This window comes from Coregonus lavaretus, assembly GCF_964263955.1.
Source record: "Coregonus lavaretus genome assembly, contig: HAP1_SCAFFOLD_840, whole genome shotgun sequence".
In the NCBI taxonomy this organism is placed as follows: domain Eukaryota; kingdom Metazoa; phylum Chordata; class Actinopteri; order Salmoniformes; family Salmonidae; genus Coregonus; species Coregonus lavaretus.
In genome coordinates, this window is record NW_028157439.1 from 20905 (window position 1) to 42831 (window position 21927).

At 43.0% G+C, this 21927-nt stretch overlaps 1 protein-coding gene across 2 annotated transcripts; it reads left to right on the plus strand.

The window, feature by feature from the left end:
* Window positions 1-2284: 2284 nt before the first annotated feature.
* Window positions 2285-20658, plus strand: LOC311125426 (adenosine 3'-phospho 5'-phosphosulfate transporter 2-like). 2 transcript variants are annotated; one of them, XM_084199468.1, is made up of 11 exons: window positions 2285-2542; window positions 4026-4134; window positions 4457-4687; window positions 5350-5471; window positions 5866-6020; window positions 17895-18002; window positions 18394-18491; window positions 18834-18926; window positions 19082-19193; window positions 19754-19823; window positions 19932-20658. In XM_084199468.1, the coding sequence occupies exons 3-11, from the start codon at window positions 4469-4471 to the stop codon at window positions 20080-20082; spliced, it is 1128 nt and encodes a 375-aa protein (XP_084055594.1). In that variant the 5' UTR covers window positions 2285-2542; window positions 4026-4134; window positions 4457-4468; the 3' UTR covers window positions 20083-20658. The 2 variants fall into 2 exon arrangements, with proteins under 2 accessions (XP_084055594.1, XP_084055595.1); XM_084199469.1 differs by lacking the exon at window positions 4026-4134 and having other exon boundaries at window positions 2295-2542.
* Window positions 20659-21927: the final 1269 nt, after the last annotated feature.

Genomic DNA, 21927 nt, shown 5'->3' on the forward strand with positions numbered 1-21927 from the left:
TTTTGATTGCTCTAACTGTGCTTCACAACAGTTTAGTCCAAAATGATCCAATACCAGAATGACAAAACCCATACATTTTCGTTCATCCACTTCACTTAGTAGTCCTCACAACCAGTCTCATTTGAAAAGGCAATTAAGTACTTTGTCTTTTCTATGAAGAACGTATAGGTCATGGACACATGCGAACCTCCAAAATAGTTGATGTCCTCAGTGATGCACACTGCAAGGGGCCATATTGAATCCAGATTTCACTGGTTCAGAAGTCATTTCCCTTTCATCTCTCTTTCGCCCCTTTATTTATGGCAGGTCCGTCTGGTGGTCTTTTTGAATAATCAATAAATAATAATTTTATTATTTAACAGGATCTTATGGGGAGGAAATGGGTTTTATATAAATCCATCGTTTTTGATGAATGGGTACACTTGTAAAGTTTGATGGGAAAAGAAAGTGGCCAGCCCCATGCAGACTATACTGTGCATTACTGAATACTTTTTTACAGCCAGGCTGTAAATATGACATTTGTGTCAATTGGAGTGCAGTGTAACAGGAAGGGGACTCGTAAATTCAGAGACATTAATTAACCCCTTGCATTCAGCACTTAGGCACTTTCTAGGCATAGGAGGTGACCTGTGAGTGGTGGGGGTATGGGACCTGGCCGGAGTGGCCAGCCAGGCAGTGCCCAAGTCTCATTCGAAATGAGTTATTAACAGACTTTTTTGAATAGATGGAAAAATTGTAGCCCGGCTATTTAGTGTCATAAAGCCCCGGCTGAGGCGGCTCGGGGCCCCCTAGGGACAAAAGGCAATACCATTACAATCAAATCTGAGATGGAAGAGAGATTGAGCTGTCCACTCTGAATTTTTATATTGTCAAAGAGCTGGGAGGAAATAATGCCATCCTAGAGTGAATTAACCTCCTGTGTGGATGGAGAGAGAGGCCCAGGTCGGCTTGGACAGAAAGGTAGGAGGGATGGGGGGAGGAGGGGAGAGATACAGTAAGGACTGGAGGGAGGGAGAGAGAGGGATAGAGAGGAGGGGGGGGGGGGGATACAGTAAGGGCTGGAGGGAGGGAGAGAGAGGGATAGAGAGGAGGGGGGGATACAGTAAGGGCTGGAGGAGGGAGAGAGAGGGATAGAGAGGGGGGGGATACAGTAAGGGCTGGAGGGGCGGAGAGAGGGATAGAGAGGGGGGGGATACAGTAAGGGCTGGAGGGAGGGAGAGAGAGGGATAGAGAGGAGGGGGGGGTACAGTAAGGGCTGGAGGGAGGGAGAGAGAGGGATAGAGAGGAGGGGGGGGATACAGTAAGGGCTGGAGGAGGGAGGGAGAGAGAGGGATAGAGAGGAGGGGGGGGGATACAGTAAGGGCTGGAGGGGGGGAGAGAGAGGGATAGAGAGGAGGGGGGGATACAGTAAGGGCTGGAGGGAGGGAGAGAGAGGGATAGAGAGGGGGGGGGGGGGGGGGGATACAGTAAGGGCTGGAGGAGGGAGGGAGGGAGGAGGGGGGGATACAGTAAGGGCTGGGGGGAGGTGAGGGAAAGAGGGAATCATACTGTGAGCTGTAAAGGCCTTGAGGAGTGCCAACATCAAACACAGGACAGGATCGGTCCTTCTCGGTCAGACAAGGGATATTTCAAAGTTTCGCCTTTCTGGTACTGCTTCGGTAATTGAATCTGTAGTAGGCAAGAATAAAATAATTAAATTCATGTTCTATCTGGCCTTCTTGTCAATTATATCCAGTGAGCTCATAATTCACCATTTGTTGAATTGCAAAAAAACAATGAGAAGTAAACACACAACACGAAAGGAATGTAAAATATAAATAGGCATCTTACTTCCCAGCCCCCTTCTAAGGTAGACAGTCTGGAAGGACAGGTTCTGCTGTTTGCTGATTTAGTTGCAGCAATTGTTTCCAGACATGAAAGATGACCAGTGTGTGTACACAATGTAATCCTATGTGTTTGATGAAATAAGAAGTTATGGACCCTCCAGCACTGGACAAGGTAGGTTGTGGATATCTCTAACTACACATAAGACCAAGCTTACCAATAGTCAGATGCAAATGCATGATGTGAACAAAAATAAAAACATATTTTCTGTTTTGCACCGACTGATTAGTCTACGAATGTAGTTTCCCTATGCCTCTGCATTTCCCTTTTCACCTGCTCTGGTGTAGTTTTTCATTTAACCAGTATTCAACCAGGTAATTTGACTGAGAACGCCTTCTTATTTACAGCAACGACTTTAGAAATAGTTACCCTCCACCAATGGGAAACGAGGTCATAGTTCGACGCGAGTCAGCGCTTAAGTTATTGGCTGTTGCCAGGACAGCAGTACGCAAGTTAGCAGATGTGCTACTGGTCTTTTCGCCTCAGAATGATTAAAATTTTAATAATATAACCGCACATTCGCTTTATGAAATGGACCTGCCACGTTTGGAAACATGCTAATGTTCCGACTCGATTGAAAAACAACGGCACCGTACATATTTCAAACCCGGAAGTGTTGTTCAGCTAGCTAGCATGCTAGCTTGTAGCAGCTAGCCAGGTATATATATTTTTCAGAAAAGCTGCTTCCTAGCATGCAAAGAAGTTAGGACATTTTATTTTGAATTGCGAAATAACAGCGCTGTTGCTAATAAGGCTGGTCGGAATGTATGTCATGTTGGTGTTTTGAAAATGTTCAGTGGTCGTTTTAGGATTTGCCACACAGCTCACTGCAGTGGTTAGCTAGCTAACTAAGTACACTACATGACCAAAGTATGTGGACACCTGCTCGTCGAACATCTCATTCCAAAATCATGGGCATTAATATGGAGTTGGTCCACCCTTTGCTGCTATAACAGCCTCTGCTCTTCTGGGAAGGTTTTCCACTTGATGTTGCAACATTGCTGCAGGCTTGCTTCCATTCAGTCACAAGAGCATTGGTGAGGTTTGGCGATTAGGCCTGGCTCGCAGTCGGTGTTCCAATTCATCCCAAAGGTGTTGGATGGGGTTGAGGTCAGGGCTCTGTGCAGGCTAGTCAACTTCTACCAAATCAATCTCAACAAACCATTTCTGTATGGACCTCACTTTGTGCACAGGGGCATTGTCATGCTGAAACAGGAAGGGCCTTCCCCAAAATGTTGCCACAAAGTTGGAAGCACATAATCGTCTAGAAAGTCATTGTATGCTGTAGTGTTAAGATTTCCCTTCACTGGAACTAAGGGGCTTAGCCCAAACCATCAAAAACAGCCCCAACCATTATTCCTCCTCCACCAAACTTTAAAGTTGGCACTATGCATTGGGGCAGGTTGTGTTCTCCTGGCATCTGCCAAACCCAGATTCGTCCGTCGGACTGCCAGATGGTGAAGCGTAATTCATCACTCCAGAGAACGTGTTTCCACTGCTCCAGAGTCCAATGGCGGCGAGCATTACACCACTCCAGCCAACGCTTGGCATTGCGCATGGTGATCTTAGGCTTGTGTGCGGCTGCTCGGCCATGGAAACCCATTTCATGAAGCTCCCGACAAACAGTTATTGTGCTGACGTTGCTTCCCGAGGCAGTTTGGAACTCGGTAGTGAGTGTTGCAACCGAGGACAGATGTGAGCTTGTGTGGCCTACCACTTCGCGACTGAGCCGTTGTTGCTCCTAGAAGTTTCCACTTTACAATAACAGCACTTACAGTTGACGGGGGCAGCTCTAACAAGGCAGACATTTCACCAACTGACTTGTTGGAAAGGTGGCATCCTATGACGGTGCCACGTTGAAAGTCACTGAGCTCTTCAGTAAGGCCATTCTACTGCCAATGTTTGTCTATGGAGATTGCGTGGCTGTGTGCTTCATTTTATACACCTGTCAACAACGGGTGTGGCTGAAATCGCCTAATCCACTAATTTGAAGGGGTGTCCACATACGTTTTGGTGATGTAGCTAGCTAATCCACTAATTTGAAGGGGTGTCCACATACTTTTGGTGATGTAGTGTAGCTAGCTAGCTAGATTACTAGCATATTAGCTAACAATTAATCATTGTTGTACTCAATCATATAGCTAGCTAGCTGGCTTAGTAGCGCTGCACATCTAGGGGAGTCAAATCCAGAGATGCCCACGGAAATCAGATGAATGATAATTGCACTGTTGCTGTCCTTGATTGTAACAGGTAAGTTCTCTAGCTAGCTAGCTATGCCAGTTCTGAATTGGCCAATGTGTGTCAGTGATACTTAATGCAGTGTTGGCTACTATCTGAGCGTGCAAATACACAGACAACTTTTCTTCCTCATCTTCCCACCCTCTGTTTATACCATAAAACGTACATTAATAGCCTGCCGTTTATTTGCTGAAATGTGTGCTGTTGCCCAGCTATTAAAAGGGATAGGCGGCTATTTGAGACTGCGTTTAGTTGAAGTTTTACGGTAGTCTGACAGTCGCGTATTTTGCAACATAAGTAATGAAACTACCTTGTTCCTGTCTTTGTTCCCCAGCCCCCAGACACCATGAGTGACAAATTAGGCCTGATGAACTACAACAACGACCGGAAGCATCTGTCTATCTCCATTCCGTCGTCCAGTGAGGTCACGATGTCTCCGCACATCAAGTCTGTGGAGGAGCTGAGAGTGCTAGGCATCAACCTGAGCAGCTTCAACACAGCCACCCAGTTCGGCATCTGCACTGCGGGCGTCTTCCTCTTTTACCTCCTCTATGGTTACCTACAGGTAAGCTGAAGGTGTATTCACTAGGAACCAAGCAGAAGCAAACGGGGAGGGACCTACCTGAAACTCTAGTTTTTTCGTTGCAAAACGTTTTCCGTTGAGATTGTTTTGCAACTGTTTTGCTACAGTGTGCTAGAGTGATTACACCCCAGGCTGCCTCTGACTAATTCGTTAGTGGCGGATGTTCCCTAGGCTATGAGCCAGAGGCTCTGTTCCAATGTCCACACTTTTTTTGAAGAAAGGTGTATTATGAATGTATTCTTAGTAGTATATGAGTTTATTGCAAACACATGTCAACTTTTCCACATTCTTCACTTTATGGCCACATGTACTCTAAATCTCAACCTGGTACAGTCTTAAGAGGATGGGTTTCTTTCTAGGTTCCTTCCTTCTAGGAAGTTTTCCTGGAAACTGTGCTTTCTCTTCTGCTGTGCTTGTTCCTCGTGGAGGCTTAGTGACAACTGCTGATGTAAAAGGGCTTAATAAAATACATTTGATTAATCGATCGATTCACCTGTACAATTGGTTATTGCCACATGCAAAGTAGGGAAACTTTATCAGCAAGCCTCACTGAAGATTCTGTGAAAAGCCACAGGAAAAGTTGTGATTTACCTCACCGTAGGCCTGAAAAAAAAACTTAGCACAATTTGTTTGTCTGTTTTCAGGAGCTAATATTTTCCATGGAGGGTTTCAAGCCCTTTGGATGGTACCTCACCCTGGTACAGTTTGGGTTCTACTCCCTGTTTGGACTGGTGGAATTGCAGCTCACACAGGACAAACGGAGAAGGTAAACGAGGAAATTAAAGGGAATTGAGTTCCATTAGGCCTCTGCGCTTCAGCTAACAAAAGTAGGATGGTGTTCATCAATAAAGACGGGAATCCAAAAGTAGTGCTTTCCAGAGAAGAAAGTCCATAGATGGACTAGCCTATTTCATGGTTAATGGCGTTTGAGCACTATAAAAACAGATTTACTTAATCATAGAATGATGATCAGGCTCTATCCCGTTAACTATACATATTATCTTAATAAGCTATGTGCATTATAACGCCAAAGAATATGACCTGTGATCTCTCACTAGACCTCACTATATCAACAACACTTCATTTTGTATTGCTAGTAACCTTTTGTATTTGTTTTTGTTGTCATCCCACAAGGCTAATTGCTCCTTTTCTCATTGCAGAATACCAGGGAAGACGTACATGATCATAGCATTTCTAACGGTGGGGACCATGGGTCTATCAAACACCTCACTGGGTTACTTGAATTATCCTACACAGGTCATCTTCAAGTGCTGCAAACTCATTCCTGTCATGATAGGAGGGATATTCATTCAAGGTAAGTGGATCTCTGTTTGTATGAGAGCACGTATTCACAAAGAGTCTCAGAGTAGGAGAGCTGATATAGGATTAGTTGAGCCTTTTAGAGCTTAATGAATAAGATTATATGGACAGGGGGGACATGATCCTAGATCAGCACTCCTACTGAATACGGGCCCTGATCTTGACGTGAATAATGTTTGTCATTTTGCATGACTGTGATAATGAACTTAACAATAGAGAAAAATCATAATAGATGCACTCTATAGAAATGTGTGTCTTACCACACACTGTCTAAAAACCTATATGTGTCTTACCTCACACTGTCTAGAAACCTATGTGTGTCTTACCTCACACTGTCTAGAAACCTATGTCTTATCTCACACTGTCTAGAAACCTATATGTGTCTTACCTCACACTGTCTAGAAACCTGTGTGTCTTACCTCACACTGTCTAGAAACCTATGTGTGTCTTACCTCACACTGTCTAGAAACCTATATGTGTCTTACCTCACACTGTCTAGAAACCTATGTCTTATCTCACACTGTCTAGAAACCTATATGTGTCTTACCTCACACTGTCTAGAAACCTGTGTGTCTTACCTCACACTGTCTAGAAACCTATATGTGTCTTACCTCACACTGTCTAGAAACCTATATGTCTTACCTCACACTGTCTAAAAACCTATATGTGTCTTACCTCACACTGTCTAGAAACCTATGTGTGTCTTACCTCACACTGTCTAGAAACCTATGTCTTATCTCACACTGTCTAGAAACCTATATGTGTCTTACCTCACACTGTCTAGAAACCTGTGTGTCTTACCTCACACTGTCTAGAAACCTATGTCTTATCTCACACTGTCTAGAAACCTATATGTGTCTTACCTCACACTGTCTAGAAACCTGTGTGTCTTACCTCACACTGTCTAGAAACCTATGTGTGTCTTACCTCACACTGTCTAGAAACCTATATGTGTCTTACCTCACACTGTCTAGAAACCTATGTCTTATCTCACACTGTCTAGAAACCTATATGTGTCTTACCTCACACTGTCTAGAAACCTGTGTGTCTTACCTCACACTGTCTAGAAACCTATATGTGTCTTACCTCACACTGTCTAGAAACCTATATGTCTTACCTCACACTGTCTAGAAACCTATATGTGTCTTACCTCACACTGTCTAGAAACCTATATGTGTCTTACCTCACACTGTCTAGAAACCTATATGTGTCTTACCTCACACTGTCTAGAAACCTATGTGTGTCTTACCTCACACTGTCTAGAAACCTGTGTCTTACCTCACACTGTCTAGAAACCTATGTGTGTCTTACCTCACACGGTCTAGAAACCTATATGTGTCTTACCTCACACTGTCTAGAAACCTGTGTCTTACCTCACACTGTCTAGAAACCTATGTGTGTCTTACCTCACACGGTCTAGAAACCTATATGTGTCTTACCTCACACTGTCTAGAAACCTATATGTGTCTTACCTCACACTGTCTAGAAACCTATGTCTTATCTCACACTGTCTAGAAACCTATGTGTCTTACCTCACACTGTCTAGAAACCTGTGTGTCTTACCTCACACTGTCTAGAAACCTATATATGTCTTACCTCACACTGTCTAGAAACCTATGTGTGTCTTACCTCACACTGTCTAGAAACCTATGTGTATCTTACCTCACACTGTCTAGAAACCTGTGTGTCTTACCTCACACTGTCTAGAAACCTATATGTGTCTTACCTCACACTGTCTAGAAACCTATGTGTGTCTTACCTCACACTGTCTAGAAACCTATGTGTCTTACCTCACACTGTCTAGAAACCTATATGTGTCTTACCTCACACTGTCTAGAAACCTATATGTGTCTTACCTCACACGGTCTAGAAACATGTCTTACCTCACACTGTCTAGAAACCTGTGTCTTACCTCACACTGTCTAGAAACCTATGTGTCTTACCTCACACTGTCTAGAAACCTATATGTGTCTTACCTCACACTGTCTAGAAACCTATTTGTGTCTTACCTCACACTGTCTAGAAACCTATGTGTGTCTTACCTCACACTGTCTAGAAACCTATGTGTGTCTTACCTCACACTGTCTAGAAACCTATGTGTGTCTTACCTCACACTGTCTAGAAACCTCTGTGTCTTACCTCACACTGTCTAGAAACCTATATGTGTCTTACCTCACACTGTCTAGAAACCTATGTGTGTCTTACCTCACACTGTCTAGAAACCTATGTGTGTCTTACCTCACACTGTCTAGAAACCTATATGTGTCTTACCTCACACTGTCTAAAAACCTGTGTCTTACCTCACACTGTCTAGAAACCTATGTCTTACCTCACACTGTCTAGAAACCTATATGTGTCTTACCTCACACTGTCTAGAAACCTATGTGTGTCTTACCTCACACTGTCTAGAAACCTATGTGTGTCTTACCTCACACGGTCTAGAAACTTATATGTGTCTTACCTCACACGGTCTAGAAACATGTCTTACCTCACACTGTCTAGAAACATGTCTTACCTCACACTGTCTAGAAACCTGTGTCTTACCTCACACTGTCTAGAAACCTGTGTCTTACCTCACACTGTCTATAAACATATGTGTCTTACCTCACACTGTCTAGAAACCTATGTGTCTTAACTCACACTGTCTAGAAACCTATGTGTCTTAACTCACACTGTCTAGAAACCTATATGTGTCTTACCTCACACTGTCTAGAAACATGTCTTACCTCACACTGTCTAGAAACCTATGTGTCTTACCTCACACTGTCTAGAAACCTATATGTGTCTTACCTCACACTGTCTAGAAACCTATGTGTGTCTTACCTCACACTGTCTAGAAACCTGTGTCTTACCTCACACTGTCTAGAAACCTATGTGTGTCTTACCTCACACGGTCTAGAAACCTATATGTGTCTTACCTCACACTGTCTAGAAACCTGTGTCTTACCTCACACTGTCTAGAAACCTATGTGTGTCTTACCTCACACGGTCTAGAAACCTATATGTGTCTTACCTCACACTGTCTAGAAACCTATATGTGTCTTACCTCACACTGTCTAGAAACCTATATGTGTCTTACCTCACACTGTCTAGAAACCTATATGTGTCTTACCTCACACTGTCTAGAAACCTATATGTGTCTTACCTCACACTGTCTAGAAACCTATATGTGTCTTACCTCACACTGTCTAGAAACCTATGTCTTATCTCACACTGTCTAGAAACCTATGTGTCTTACCTCACACTGTCTAGAAACCTGTGTGTCTTACCTCACACTGTCTAGAAACCTATATATGTCTTACCTCACACTGTCTAGAAACCTATGTGTGTCTTACCTCACACTGTCTAGAAACCTATGTGTATCTTACCTCACACTGTCTAGAAACCTGTGTGTCTTACCTCACACTGTCTAGAAACCTATATGTGTCTTACCTCACACTGTCTAGAAACCTGTGTGTCTTACCTCACACTGTCTAGAAACCTATATGTGTCTTACCTCACACTGTCTAGAAACCTATATGTCTTACCTCACACTGTCTAGAAACCTATATGTGTCTTACCTCACACTGTCTAGAAACCTATATGTGTCTTACCTCACACTGTCTAGAAACCTATATGTGTCTTACCTCACACTGTCTAGAAACCTATGTGTGTCTTACCTCACACTGTCTAGAAACCTGTGTCTTACCTCACACTGTCTAGAAACCTATGTGTGTCTTACCTCACACGGTCTAGAAACCTATATGTGTCTTACCTCACACTGTCTAGAAACCTATATGTGTCTTACCTCACACTGTCTAGAAACCTATATGTGTCTTACCTCACACTGTCTAGAAACCTATGTCTTATCTCACACTGTCTAGAAACCTATGTGTCTTACCTCACACTGTCTAGAAACCTGTGTGTCTTACCTCACACTGTCTAGAAACCTATATGTGTCTTACCTCACACTGTCTAGAAACCTATATGTGTCTTACCTCACACTGTCTAGAAACCTATGTCTTATCTCACACTGTCTAGAAACCTATGTGTCTTACCTCACACTGTCTAGAAACCTGTGTGTCTTACCTCACACTGTCTAGAAACCTATATGTGTCTTACCTCACACTGTCTAGAAACCTATGTGTGTCTTACCTCACACTGTCTAGAAACCTGTGTCTTACCTCACACTGTCTAGAAACCTATGTGTGTCTTACCTCACACGGTCTAGAAACCTATATGTGTCTTACCTCACACTGTCTAGAAACCTATATGTGTCTTACCTCACACTGTCTAGAAACCTATATGTGTCTTACCTCACACTGTCTAGAAACCTATGTCTTATCTCACACTGTCTAGAAACCTATGTGTCTTACCTCACACTGTCTAGAAACCTGTGTGTCTTACCTCACACTGTCTAGAAACCTATGTGTGTCTTACCTCACACTGTCTAGAAACCTCTGTGTCTTACCTCACACTGTCTAGAAACCTATATGTGTCTTACCTCACACTGTCTAGAAACCTATGTGTGTCTTACCTCACACTGTCTAGAAACCTATGTGTGTCTTACCTCACACTGTCTAGAAACCTATATGTGTCTTACCTCACACTGTCTAAAAACCTGTGTCTTACCTCACACTGTCTAGAAACCTATGTCTTACCTCACACTGTCTAGAAACCTATATGTGTCTTACCTCACACTGTCTAGAAACCTATGTGTGTCTTACCTCACACTGTCTAGAAACCTATGTGTGTCTTACCTCACACGGTCTAGAAACCTATATGTGTCTTACCTCACACGGTCTAGAAACATGTCTTACCTCACACTGTCTAGAAACATGTCTTACCTCACACTGTCTAGAAACCTGTGTCTTACCTCACACTGTCTATAAACATATGTGTCTTACCTCACACTGTCTAGAAACCTATGTGTCTTAACTCACACTGTCTAGAAACCTATGTGTCTTAACTCACACTGTCTAGAAACCTATATGTGTCTTACCTCACACTGTCTAGAAACATGTCTTACCTCACACTGTCTAGAAACCTATGTGTCTTACCTCACACTGTCTAGAAACCTATATGTGTCTTACCTCACACTGTCTAGAAACCTATGTGTGTCTTACCTCACACTGTCTAGAAACCTGTGTCTTACCTCACACTGTCTAGAAACCTATGTGTGTCTTACCTCACACGGTCTAGAAACCTATATGTGTCTTACCTCACACTGTCTAGAAACCTGTGTCTTACCTCACACTGTCTAGAAACCTATGTGTGTCTTACCTCACACGGTCTAGAAACCTATATGTGTCTTACCTCACACTGTCTAGAAACCTATATGTGTCTTACCTCACACTGTCTAGAAACCTATATGTGTCTTACCTCACACTGTCTAGAAACCTATATGTGTCTTACCTCACACTGTCTAGAAACCTATGTGTCTTACCTCACACTGTCTAGAAACCTATATGTGTCTTACCTCACACTGTCTAGAAACCTATGTCTTATCTCACACTGTCTAGAAACCTATGTGTCTTACCTCACACTGTCTAGAAACCTGTGTGTCTTACCTCACACTGTCTAGAAACCTATATATGTCTTACCTCACACTGTCTAGAAACCTATGTGTGTCTTACCTCACACTGTCTAGAAACCTATGTGTATCTTACCTCACACTGTCTAGAAACCTGTGTGTCTTACCTCACACTGTCTAGAAACCTATATGTGTCTTACCTCACACTGTCTAGAAACCTATGTGTGTCTTACCTCACACTGTCTAGAAACCTATGTGTCTTACCTCACTGTCTAGAAACCTATATGTGTCTTACCTCACACTGTCTAGAAACCTATATGTGTCTTACCTCACACGGTCTAGAAACATGTCTTACCTCACACTGTCTAGAAACCTGTGTCTTACCTCACACTGTCTAGAAACCTATGTGTCTTACCTCACACTGTCTAGAAACCTATATGTGTCTTACCTCACACTGTCTAGAAACCTATTTGTGTCTTACCTCACACTGTCTAGAAACCTATGTGTGTCTTACCTCACACTGTCTAGAAACCTATGTGTGTCTTACCTCACACTGTCTAGAAACCTATATGTGTCTTACCTCACACTGTCTAAAAACCTGTGTCTTACCTCACACTGTCTAGAAACCTATATGTGTCTTACCTCACACTGTCTAGAAACCTATGTGTGTCTTACCTCACACTGTCTAGAAACCTATGTGTGTCTTACCTCACACGGTCTAGAAACCTATATGTGTCTTACCTCACACGGTCTAGAAACATGTCTTACCTCACACTGTCTAGAAACATGTCTTACCTCACACTGTCTAGAAACCTGTGTCTTACCTCACACTGTCTAGAAACCTGTGTCTTACCTCACACTGTCTATAAACATATGTGTCTTACCTCACACTGTCTAGAAACCTATGTGTCTTAACTCACACTGTCTAGAAACCTATATGTGTCTTACCTCACACTGTCTAGAAACATGTCTTACCTCACAATGTCTAGAAACCTATGTGTCTTACCTCACACTGTCTAGAAACATGTCTTACCTCACACTGTCTAGAAACATGTCTTACCTCACACTGTCTAGAAACCTATGTGTCTTACCTCACACTGTCTAGAAACCTATGTGTGTCTTACCTCACACTGTCTAGAAACCTATGTGTGTCTTACCTCACACTGTCTAGAAACCTATGTGTGTCTTACCTCACACTGTTTAGAAACATGTCTTACCTCACACTGTCTAGAAACCTATGTGTCTTACCTCACACTGTCTAGAAACCTATGTGTGTCTTACCTCACACTGTCTAGAAACCTATGTGTGTCTTACCTCACACTGTCTAGAAACCTATATGTGTCTTACCTCACACTGTCTAAAAACCTGTGTCTTACCTCACACTGTCTAGAAACCTATGTCTTACCTCACACTGTCTAGAAACCTATATGTGTCTTACCTCACACTGTCTAGAAACCTATGTGTGTCTTACCTCACACTGTCTAGAAACCTATGTGTGTCTTACCTCACACGGTCTAGAAACCTATATGTGTCTTACCTCACACGGTCTAGAAACATGTCTTACCTCACACTGTCTAGAAACATGTCTTACCTCACACTGTCTAGAAACCTGTGTCTTACCTCACACTGTCTATAAACATATGTGTCTTACCTCACACTGTCTAGAAACCTATGTGTCTTAACTCACACTGTCTAGAAACCTATGTGTCTTAACTCACACTGTCTAGAAACCTATATGTGTCTTACCTCACACTGTCTAGAAACATGTCTTACCTCACACTGTCTAGAAACCTATGTGTCTTACCTCACACTGTCTAGAAACCTATATGTGTCTTACCTCACACTGTCTAGAAACCTATGTGTGTCTTACCTCACACTGTCTAGAAACCTGTGTCTTACCTCACACTGTCTAGAAACCTATGTGTGTCTTACCTCACACGGTCTAGAAACCTATATGTGTCTTACCTCACACTGTCTAGAAACCTGTGTCTTACCTCACACTGTCTAGAAACCTATGTGTGTCTTACCTCACACGGTCTAGAAACCTATATGTGTCTTACCTCACACTGTCTAGAAACCTATATGTGTCTTACCTCACACTGTCTAGAAACCTATATGTGTCTTACCTCACACTGTCTAGAAACCTATGTGTCTTACCTCACACTGTCTAGAAACCTATATGTGTCTTACCTCACACTGTCTAGAAACCTATGTCTTATCTCACACTGTCTAGAAACCTATGTGTCTTACCTCACACTGTCTAGAAACCTGTGTGTCTTACCTCACACTGTCTAGAAACCTATATATGTCTTACCTCACACTGTCTAGAAACCTATGTGTGTCTTACCTCACACTGTCTAGAAACCTATGTGTATCTTACCTCACACTGTCTAGAAACCTGTGTGTCTTACCTCACACTGTCTAGAAACCTATATGTGTCTTACCTCACACTGTCTAGAAACCTATGTGTGTCTTACCTCACACTGTCTAGAAACCTATGTGTCTTACCTCACTGTCTAGAAACCTATATGTGTCTTACCTCACACTGTCTAGAAACCTATATGTGTCTTACCTCACACGGTCTAGAAACATGTCTTACCTCACACTGTCTAGAAACCTGTGTCTTACCTCACACTGTCTAGAAACCTATGTGTCTTACCTCACACTGTCTAGAAACCTATATGTGTCTTACCTCACACTGTCTAGAAACCTATTTGTGTCTTACCTCACACTGTCTAGAAACCTATGTGTGTCTTACCTCACACTGTCTAGAAACCTATGTGTGTCTTACCTCACACTGTCTAGAAACCTATATGTGTCTTACCTCACACTGTCTAAAAACCTGTGTCTTACCTCACACTGTCTAGAAACCTATATGTGTCTTACCTCACACTGTCTAGAAACCTATGTGTGTCTTACCTCACACTGTCTAGAAACCTATGTGTGTCTTACCTCACACGGTCTAGAAACCTATATGTGTCTTACCTCACACGGTCTAGAAACATGTCTTACCTCACACTGTCTAGAAACATGTCTTACCTCACACTGTCTAGAAACCTGTGTCTTACCTCACACTGTCTAGAAACCTGTGTCTTACCTCACACTGTCTAGAAACCTATGTGTCTTACCTCACACTGTCTAGAAACATGTCTTACCTCACACTGTCTAGAAACCTATGTGTGTCTTACCTCACACTGTCTAGAAACATGTCTTACCTCACACTGTCTTGAAACCTATGTGTGTCTTACCTCACACTGTCTAGAAACATGTCTTACCTCACACGGTCTAGAAACCTATGTGTCTTACCTCACACTGTCTAGAAACCTATGTGTGTCTTACCTCACACTGTCTAGAAACCTATGTGTGTCTTACCTCACACTGTCTAGAAACCTGTGTGTCTTACCTCACACTGTCTAGAAACCTATGTGTGTCTTACCTCACACTGTCTAGAAACATGTCTTACCTCACACTGTCTAGAAACCTATGTGTGTCTTACCTCACACTGTCTAGAAACCTATGTCTTACCTCACACTGTCTAGAAACGTATATGTGTCTTACCTCACACTCGTTACACCCTCACCTCCAAGCAATGACCACTGTTCAACAGTTATTTCGGAGTTCCGTCCATACTTTTTTGGGGGTTGTTTGCGAGTGTCAAGTTTGAGGAGGCCTAGTGCTCAGTATTCTGCCTTTCGTCTCCAAGACATGGTCTTCATAATGGTTCTACGTCCTAGCTATCAGAAGCTAGCTGTTTTCTTTCCTTTCTCCCTCTGCCTGTATTGACGATGCAGACCACAGGTCCCCCAGGGGGGCTAGTTGGAAGCACTACTGCATTCTCACAGGATGCGAACGAGATCTGATGTGAACCCTTCAAAGGGGGAATGAAAGCACGACCAACCTGCTGCGTCACATTGTCCCCCCAAGGCATCTATCGGCCTGTTTAGGAAGGTTCTTCAGCCTCCTCTTCCTTTCCTTTTCTGTTGCAGTTTTCCAACACGAACCAACCTCAGCCCTCTCCTCTCTCCCCCCTCTTGTCCTGTTTGGATTTGATTGAAAAGTCCAGTAGAACGTTTTTTGCGTGGCTGAACTTGTTCAAAGGGCCATGTGCACCTGCCAACCTTTCAGATTCAGATTGAGTGTTCAATAGTCACATGTACAGGGTTGCAGGTGTGATTGCAGGGTACAGTGAAAATCTTACGCTTCGAGCTCCAACATGCAGGTCTAAATGAAATGAAATAATGAAAATGGTAACAAAAAACAACAATAGAAATAGCTCTATCAGTGAGGGGAAAAAGTATTTGATCCCCTGCTGATTTTGTACGTTTGCCCACTGACAAAGAAATGATCAGTCTATCATTTTAATGGTAGGTTTATTTTAACAGTGAGAGACAGAATAACAACAAAAAAATCCAGAAAAACGCATGTCAAAAATGTTATAAATTGATTTGCATTTTAATGAGGGAAATAAGTATTTGACCCCTCTGCAAAACATTACTTAGTACTTGGTGGCAAAACCCTTGTTGGCAATCACAGAGGTCAGACGTTTCTTGTAGTTGGCCACCAGGTTTGCACACATCTCAGGAGGGATTTTGTCCCACTCCTCTTTGCAGATCTTCTTCAAGTCATTAAGGTTTCGAGGCTGACGTTTGGCAACTCGAACCTTCTGCTCCCTCCACAGATTTTCTATGGGATTAAGGTCTGGAGACTGGCTAGGCCACTCCAGGACTTTCATGTGCTTCTTCTTGAGCCACTCCTTTGTTGCCATGGCCGTGTGTTTTGGGTCATTGTCATGCTGGAATACCCATCCACGACCCATTTTCAATGCCCTGGCTGAGGGAAGGAGGTTCTCACCCAAGATTTGACAGTACATGGCCCCATCCATCATCCCTTTGATGCGGCAAAGCTGTCCTGTCCCCTTAGCAGAAAAACACCCCCAAAGCATAATGGTTCCACCTCCATGTTTGATGGTGGGGATGGTGTTCTTGGGGTCATAGGCAGTATTCCTCCTCCTCCAAACACAGCAAGTTGAGTTGATGCCAAAGAGCTCGATTTTGGTCTCATCTGACCACAACACTTTCACCCAGTTCTCCTCTGAATCATTCAGATGTTCATTGGCAAACTTCAGACGGGCATGTATATGTGCTTTCTTGAGCAGGGGGACCTTGCGGGCGCTGCAGGATTTCAGTCCTTCACGGCGTAGTGTGTTACCAATTGTTTTCTTGGTGACTATGGTTCCAGCTGCCTTGAGATCATTAACAAGATCCGCCCGTGTAGTTCTGGGCTGATTCCTCACCGTTCTCATGATCATTGCAACTCCACAAGGTGAGATCTTGCATGGAGCCCCAGGCCGAGGGAGATTGACAGTTCTTTTGGGATGTAGCTCAGTTGATAGAGCATGGCGTTTGCAACGCCAGGGTTGTGGGTTCGATTCCCACAGGGGGTATGAAAAAAATAAAATAATGTAAGTCGCTCTGGATAAGAGCGTCTGCTAAATGACTAAAATATAAATGTAAATGTTTTGTGTTTCTTCCATTTGCGAATAATCGTACCACCTGTTGTCACCTTCTCGCCAAGCTGCTTGGCGATGGTCTTGTAGCCCATTCCAGCCATGTGTAGGTCTACAATCTTGTCCCTGACATCCTTGGAGAGCTCTTTGGTTATGGCCATGGTGGAGAGTTTGGAATCTGATTGATTGAATGCTTCTGTGGACAGGTGTCTTTTATACAGGTAACAAGCTGAGATTAGGAGCACTCCCTTTAAGAGTGTGCTCCTAATCTCAGCTCGTTACCTGTATAAAAGACACCTGGGAGCCAGAAATCTTTTTGATTGAGAGGGGGTCAAATACTTATTTCCCTCATTAAAATGCAAATGAATTTATATAACATTTTTGACATGTGTTTTTCTGGATTTTGTTGTTGTTATTCTGTCTCTCACTGTTCAAATAAACCTACCATTAAAATTATAGACTGATCATGTCTTTGTCAGTGGGCAAACGTACAAAATCAGCAGGGGATCAAATACTTTTTTCCCTCACTGTACATAATAACCTGCAGCCAGTGAGACACGTGCCTCTCTCAACTCACGCTGATCTGAGGCAGAGCCCTTGTCACAAAGGGAAATGCCCTTTAGATCACCTTTTTAGTTTCAAAGGTTTGGATGATTGGATGTCCAGTCATGACAGGTGTTGGATCAATCGGAATCATCAGAAAAAAAGTTCTCGACACTGAGATCCACTGAGTGTATTCAACTTTCTATCCAAGTGGAACGTGTCAATCAAGTAGTCTCCCTGAATTCTAAGTCAGCTGCTATGGAGGAATTCCCTTGACTCTGTAGTCTTAACGGCTCTCTGTTTTCTAGGGAAACGGTACAATCTGGCGGATGTATTGGCTGCTCTCTGTATGAGTCTAGGACTCATCTGGTTCACCCTAGCTGACAGTAAAGTGGCACCCAACTTCAATGCAACAGGTAACGGGAATTTTAATCTGTTATGTATCTACTGGTAAATCGGCCCTATGGTTACGACACTGTTTAGCCAAGGATCAATCCTTTCACCATCCAAATAATTTTAAAGACAAGAACGTGTATCAAAGTAATCAGAATACTGACATTTATGAGCATGGGGCAAATTAAGTCTAGTAGTTGTTACCTGGGCTGGGACTGAAGTACTTTTAAATGTGGAGTTTGAACTCCTTTACTTAAAGAGTCTGAGTTTGTACCACATATGTACAAACATATAGGTTTCCCCACACTCTGAAAATACAGGCACAGAAAGGATGCTGTTTCAGCAATTCCAAAGCCTCCATTGCTGTGCTGTTATTGGTTACGGTGGTTAACCTGGTTGTGTCTGGTGTTTTAGGGGTCCTCCTCATCTCCCTGGCTCTGTGCGCTGACGCTGCCATTGGGAACGTGCAGGAGAAAGCCATGAAGCTCCACAACGGCTCCAACTCTGAAATGGTACTGGTATTTTATTAGGATCCCCATTAGCTGTTGCGAAAGCAGGAGCTACTCTTCCTTGGTTCCACACAAAACATGAAACATGACATAATACAGAAGGTTAATAGAAAAGACAACAGCTCAAGGACAGAACTACATCAAAAAAATGTTTTAAGTCACACGTAGCCTACATATCAATACATACACAGAAACTATCTAGGTCAAATAGGGTAGAGGCGTTGTGCCGTGAGGTACTGAGGACCTGCCTTGAAACCAACGTGGTATATTTATATTGCAAACCCAATTGTATAAACTGTCCTGAATCACCTGAGACTTATGTGAAGGATTTTGCTTGTGTTCAAGGTTTTGTATTCCTATTGCATCGGTTTCGGGTACATATTAACAGGCCTGTTGGGTGTGGGTGGATTGGGACCAGCAGTGGCTTTTTGCTCTCAGGTTAGTAGAACCCTCTCTGTCATGTTTCATTATAATAGTTGAAACATGCACCGTTCTGTAGTTGGCATTTGTTTGATGCGCTCTGTGGATAACATATGAATTGGTAAAAGATGTTGATATGACAATCTATTGAATCATTATTTTATTTTTTTCAGCATCCTGTGACGACATACGGTTATGCATTCTTCTTCTCTCTCACGGGGTACTTTGGCATTTCATTTGTGCTGGCCTTGATCAAACTCTTTGGAGCCCTGGTCGCAGTCACAGGTGAGAAGACCGTTCGGGTCTGGGCAAACGCTTTGCTTGCGGAACCGCATAAAATAACTCTCACTCTCTTTTTATGTCTGAAAGTGTTCAATTGAACAGTTCCCATTGTTTCCTATGACTAGTCCATATTTTACTATCAAAAAAACGTTTTAATTCAGAATATTGGGAATTTTTGGACCAATGGAATCTTGAGTTAGGGAAGTTCTAAGTAAGCATATGGTTCCACATAATGGCCCCTACAATATGACTTGTGATATCCTTACTAACCCTCCAACTTATCTCTAAATTCTAAACGCATAAACGTTTGACATTTCGCAGTGGTAGAAAAGTAATATCAGATTACTGAAATGAAGCCAGATTAGAGTGATCGTAATCTTATTTAAAAGTTCTGGAAACTTCCAGATTCATTTTGACATTAACTGCAAGACAAATGTCTAAGTAATCTCATCACCAAAGTTAAAGAAATGTATCTTTCCTAGATGTCCATTGGATGTGACAAACTTAGATTCAAGGTTGTGTGGTATTATTTTTCTCACTCTTCTATCTTCTGTTCATTTCAGTGACGACCGGACGTAAGGCTATGACGATTGTACTATCCTTTATGTTCTTCTCAAAGCCTTTTACTTTTCAGTAAGTCATTTTATCTTCAGTCTCTTCTATTTGACTTTAGTTACATTTAGCCTGCTTTCAAGGCACTGGAAACATTCTAACGTGCCTCTCCGTTCCATTTCCTCTCAGGTACATATGGAGTGGCCTTTTAGTTCTGTTCGGAATTTTCCTGAATGTTTACAGCAAAAACAAAGACAAGATGAAGCTGCCATCTTTGGCCGACCTCAGGAATATGGTTCTAACAGGGAAGAAGGTCAGGCTGCTATCACAGAACGTGTAGTAAGATAAACAAACGTTTTTCTAACGTTCCTATCTAACATGGACCTAAAAACGGGTGGGCTCCTAATGCATTTTAAGGCCATAGAGCCCCACCCATAAACATTCCCAGGAGGAGGATGTGGATGTGGTGCATCTACGAGACTCTGAAAGGGAAGCTGGCGCCTTAGCTAACCTGAATGGCACAGTTTTCCACTGTAAGTGACTATTACTTTAGCCTGTGCAGGACGAAGGGGGACGAGACGTTTGAAAGATAGGCTATAGACTTTTATTGAACTGATCATGTCCGAAATTGAATGTTTACCAAAAAATGTTTACTTAAAATGGCATATTTTCACCCGCATGTGCCAGAAGACACACAAAAAAAAGAAGGTTTTACTCAATCACTGTCTGAGAAATGTCTTCTTATGGTTTGTTTGTCATTTATATCCAATTGGACAAAAGTCCTCTCAGCAGCACAGTGACATCTTATCACGCTCGGAAGTGTATAAACGTGTGAACTGCCATATTTGTGAACCATTTGTTTTGGTGAAAGGGTAGTAGCTCTCTTTACATTAAAAACAAACTGGGAAGTTTATCCAAAAGGTTTTTTTTTCATGTGCTTTCATATATTACAGTGTAAGTAGCTGGCTTGCCAGCAATCTCTTATCCATTGGCTGCAGAGGAGGGAGTTGAACGGCTGCCAGGGAGCTTCTCAGATGTTTACCCATCAGATGGCCCCGGGGCTTGTTTTATTAGTCATCCTGGAATAAGATGGCACTAGAAAGAAAACAAACATTGTTCACAGGGCTAGGCTTTAGACCTAATTTGGATGAGCGGAACATGGTGTGTGTGTGTCAGGATGACATTAGGGAGAATGCTAGATTGTCTCCTCTAGGAAATAATGATGCTGCAACCAACACCTGGGTTTTTATTGAGGATTGGGGTGGATCGTGATTACTTATGATTTTGGGGGTTGATAATCCCTTGCTACATTTAGCAAATCATGCGGTGATATTTTAAATCCAATTGTTTTAATTGACAAACATACATCCTGACCTCTTCGGTTTCTGCTATCCCCAAAAGGGAAAGAGAGTGAAATCTGTGTATAACCTATGACGTTAGAATACATATGGTTTCTACAGAAGACAACGCAGTGCACAGGTTGTCATCTCCCAAGAGGTCCAGACCCATCTATCCCCATTCAGTTCAGCTGGTGCAGTTATGTCTGTTTTACACAAAGGAGCCTTTGATGTGCCACCACCTCTCCTGTGAACAAACGGCTCCACTCAGGGAACAGAAAAGCAGGAAGATTGAGACATTCAACTTGCCCTCCCTAAACGGTGGACCCTAGTCTACGTCTAAAGGGTGGACCCTAGTCTACGTCTAAAGGGTGGACCCTAGTCTACGTCTAAAGGGTGGACCCTAGTCTACGTCTAAAGGGTGGCCCTAGTCTACGTCTAAAGGGTGGACCCTAGTCTACGTCTAAAGGGTGGCCCTAGTCTACGTCTAAAGGGTGGACCCTAGTCTACGTCTAAAGGGTGGCCCTAGTCTACGTCTAAAGGGTGGACCCTAGTCTACGTCTAAAGGGTGGCCCTAGTCTACGTCTAAAGGGTGGACCCTAGTCTACGTCTAAAGGGTGGACCCTAGTCTACGTCTAAAGGGTGGACCCTAGTCTACGTCTAAAGGGTGGACCCTAGTCTACGTCTAAAGGGTGGACCCTAGTCTACGTCTAAAGGGTGGACCCTAGTCTACGTCTAAAGGGTGGACCCTAGTCTACGTCTAAAGGGTGGACCCTAGTCTACGTCTAAAGGGTGGACCCTAGTCTACGTCTAAAGGGTGGACCCTAGTCTACGTCTAAAGGGTGGAC

Bases quoted from the DNA above. Each gene is read 5' to 3' on its own strand.
- LOC311125426 (XM_084199468.1), top strand. From the start codon at position 4,469: ATGAGTGACAAATTAGGCCTGATGAACTACAACAACGACCGGAAGCAT. The intron at 4,688-5,349 runs GTAAGCTGAAGG...GTCTGTTTTCAG, and splicing joins TCCTCTATGGTTACCTACAG to GAGCTAATATTTTCCATGGA. The intron at 18,927-19,081 runs GTTAGTAGAACC...TATTTTTTTCAG, and splicing joins CAGTGGCTTTTTGCTCTCAG to CATCCTGTGACGACATACGG.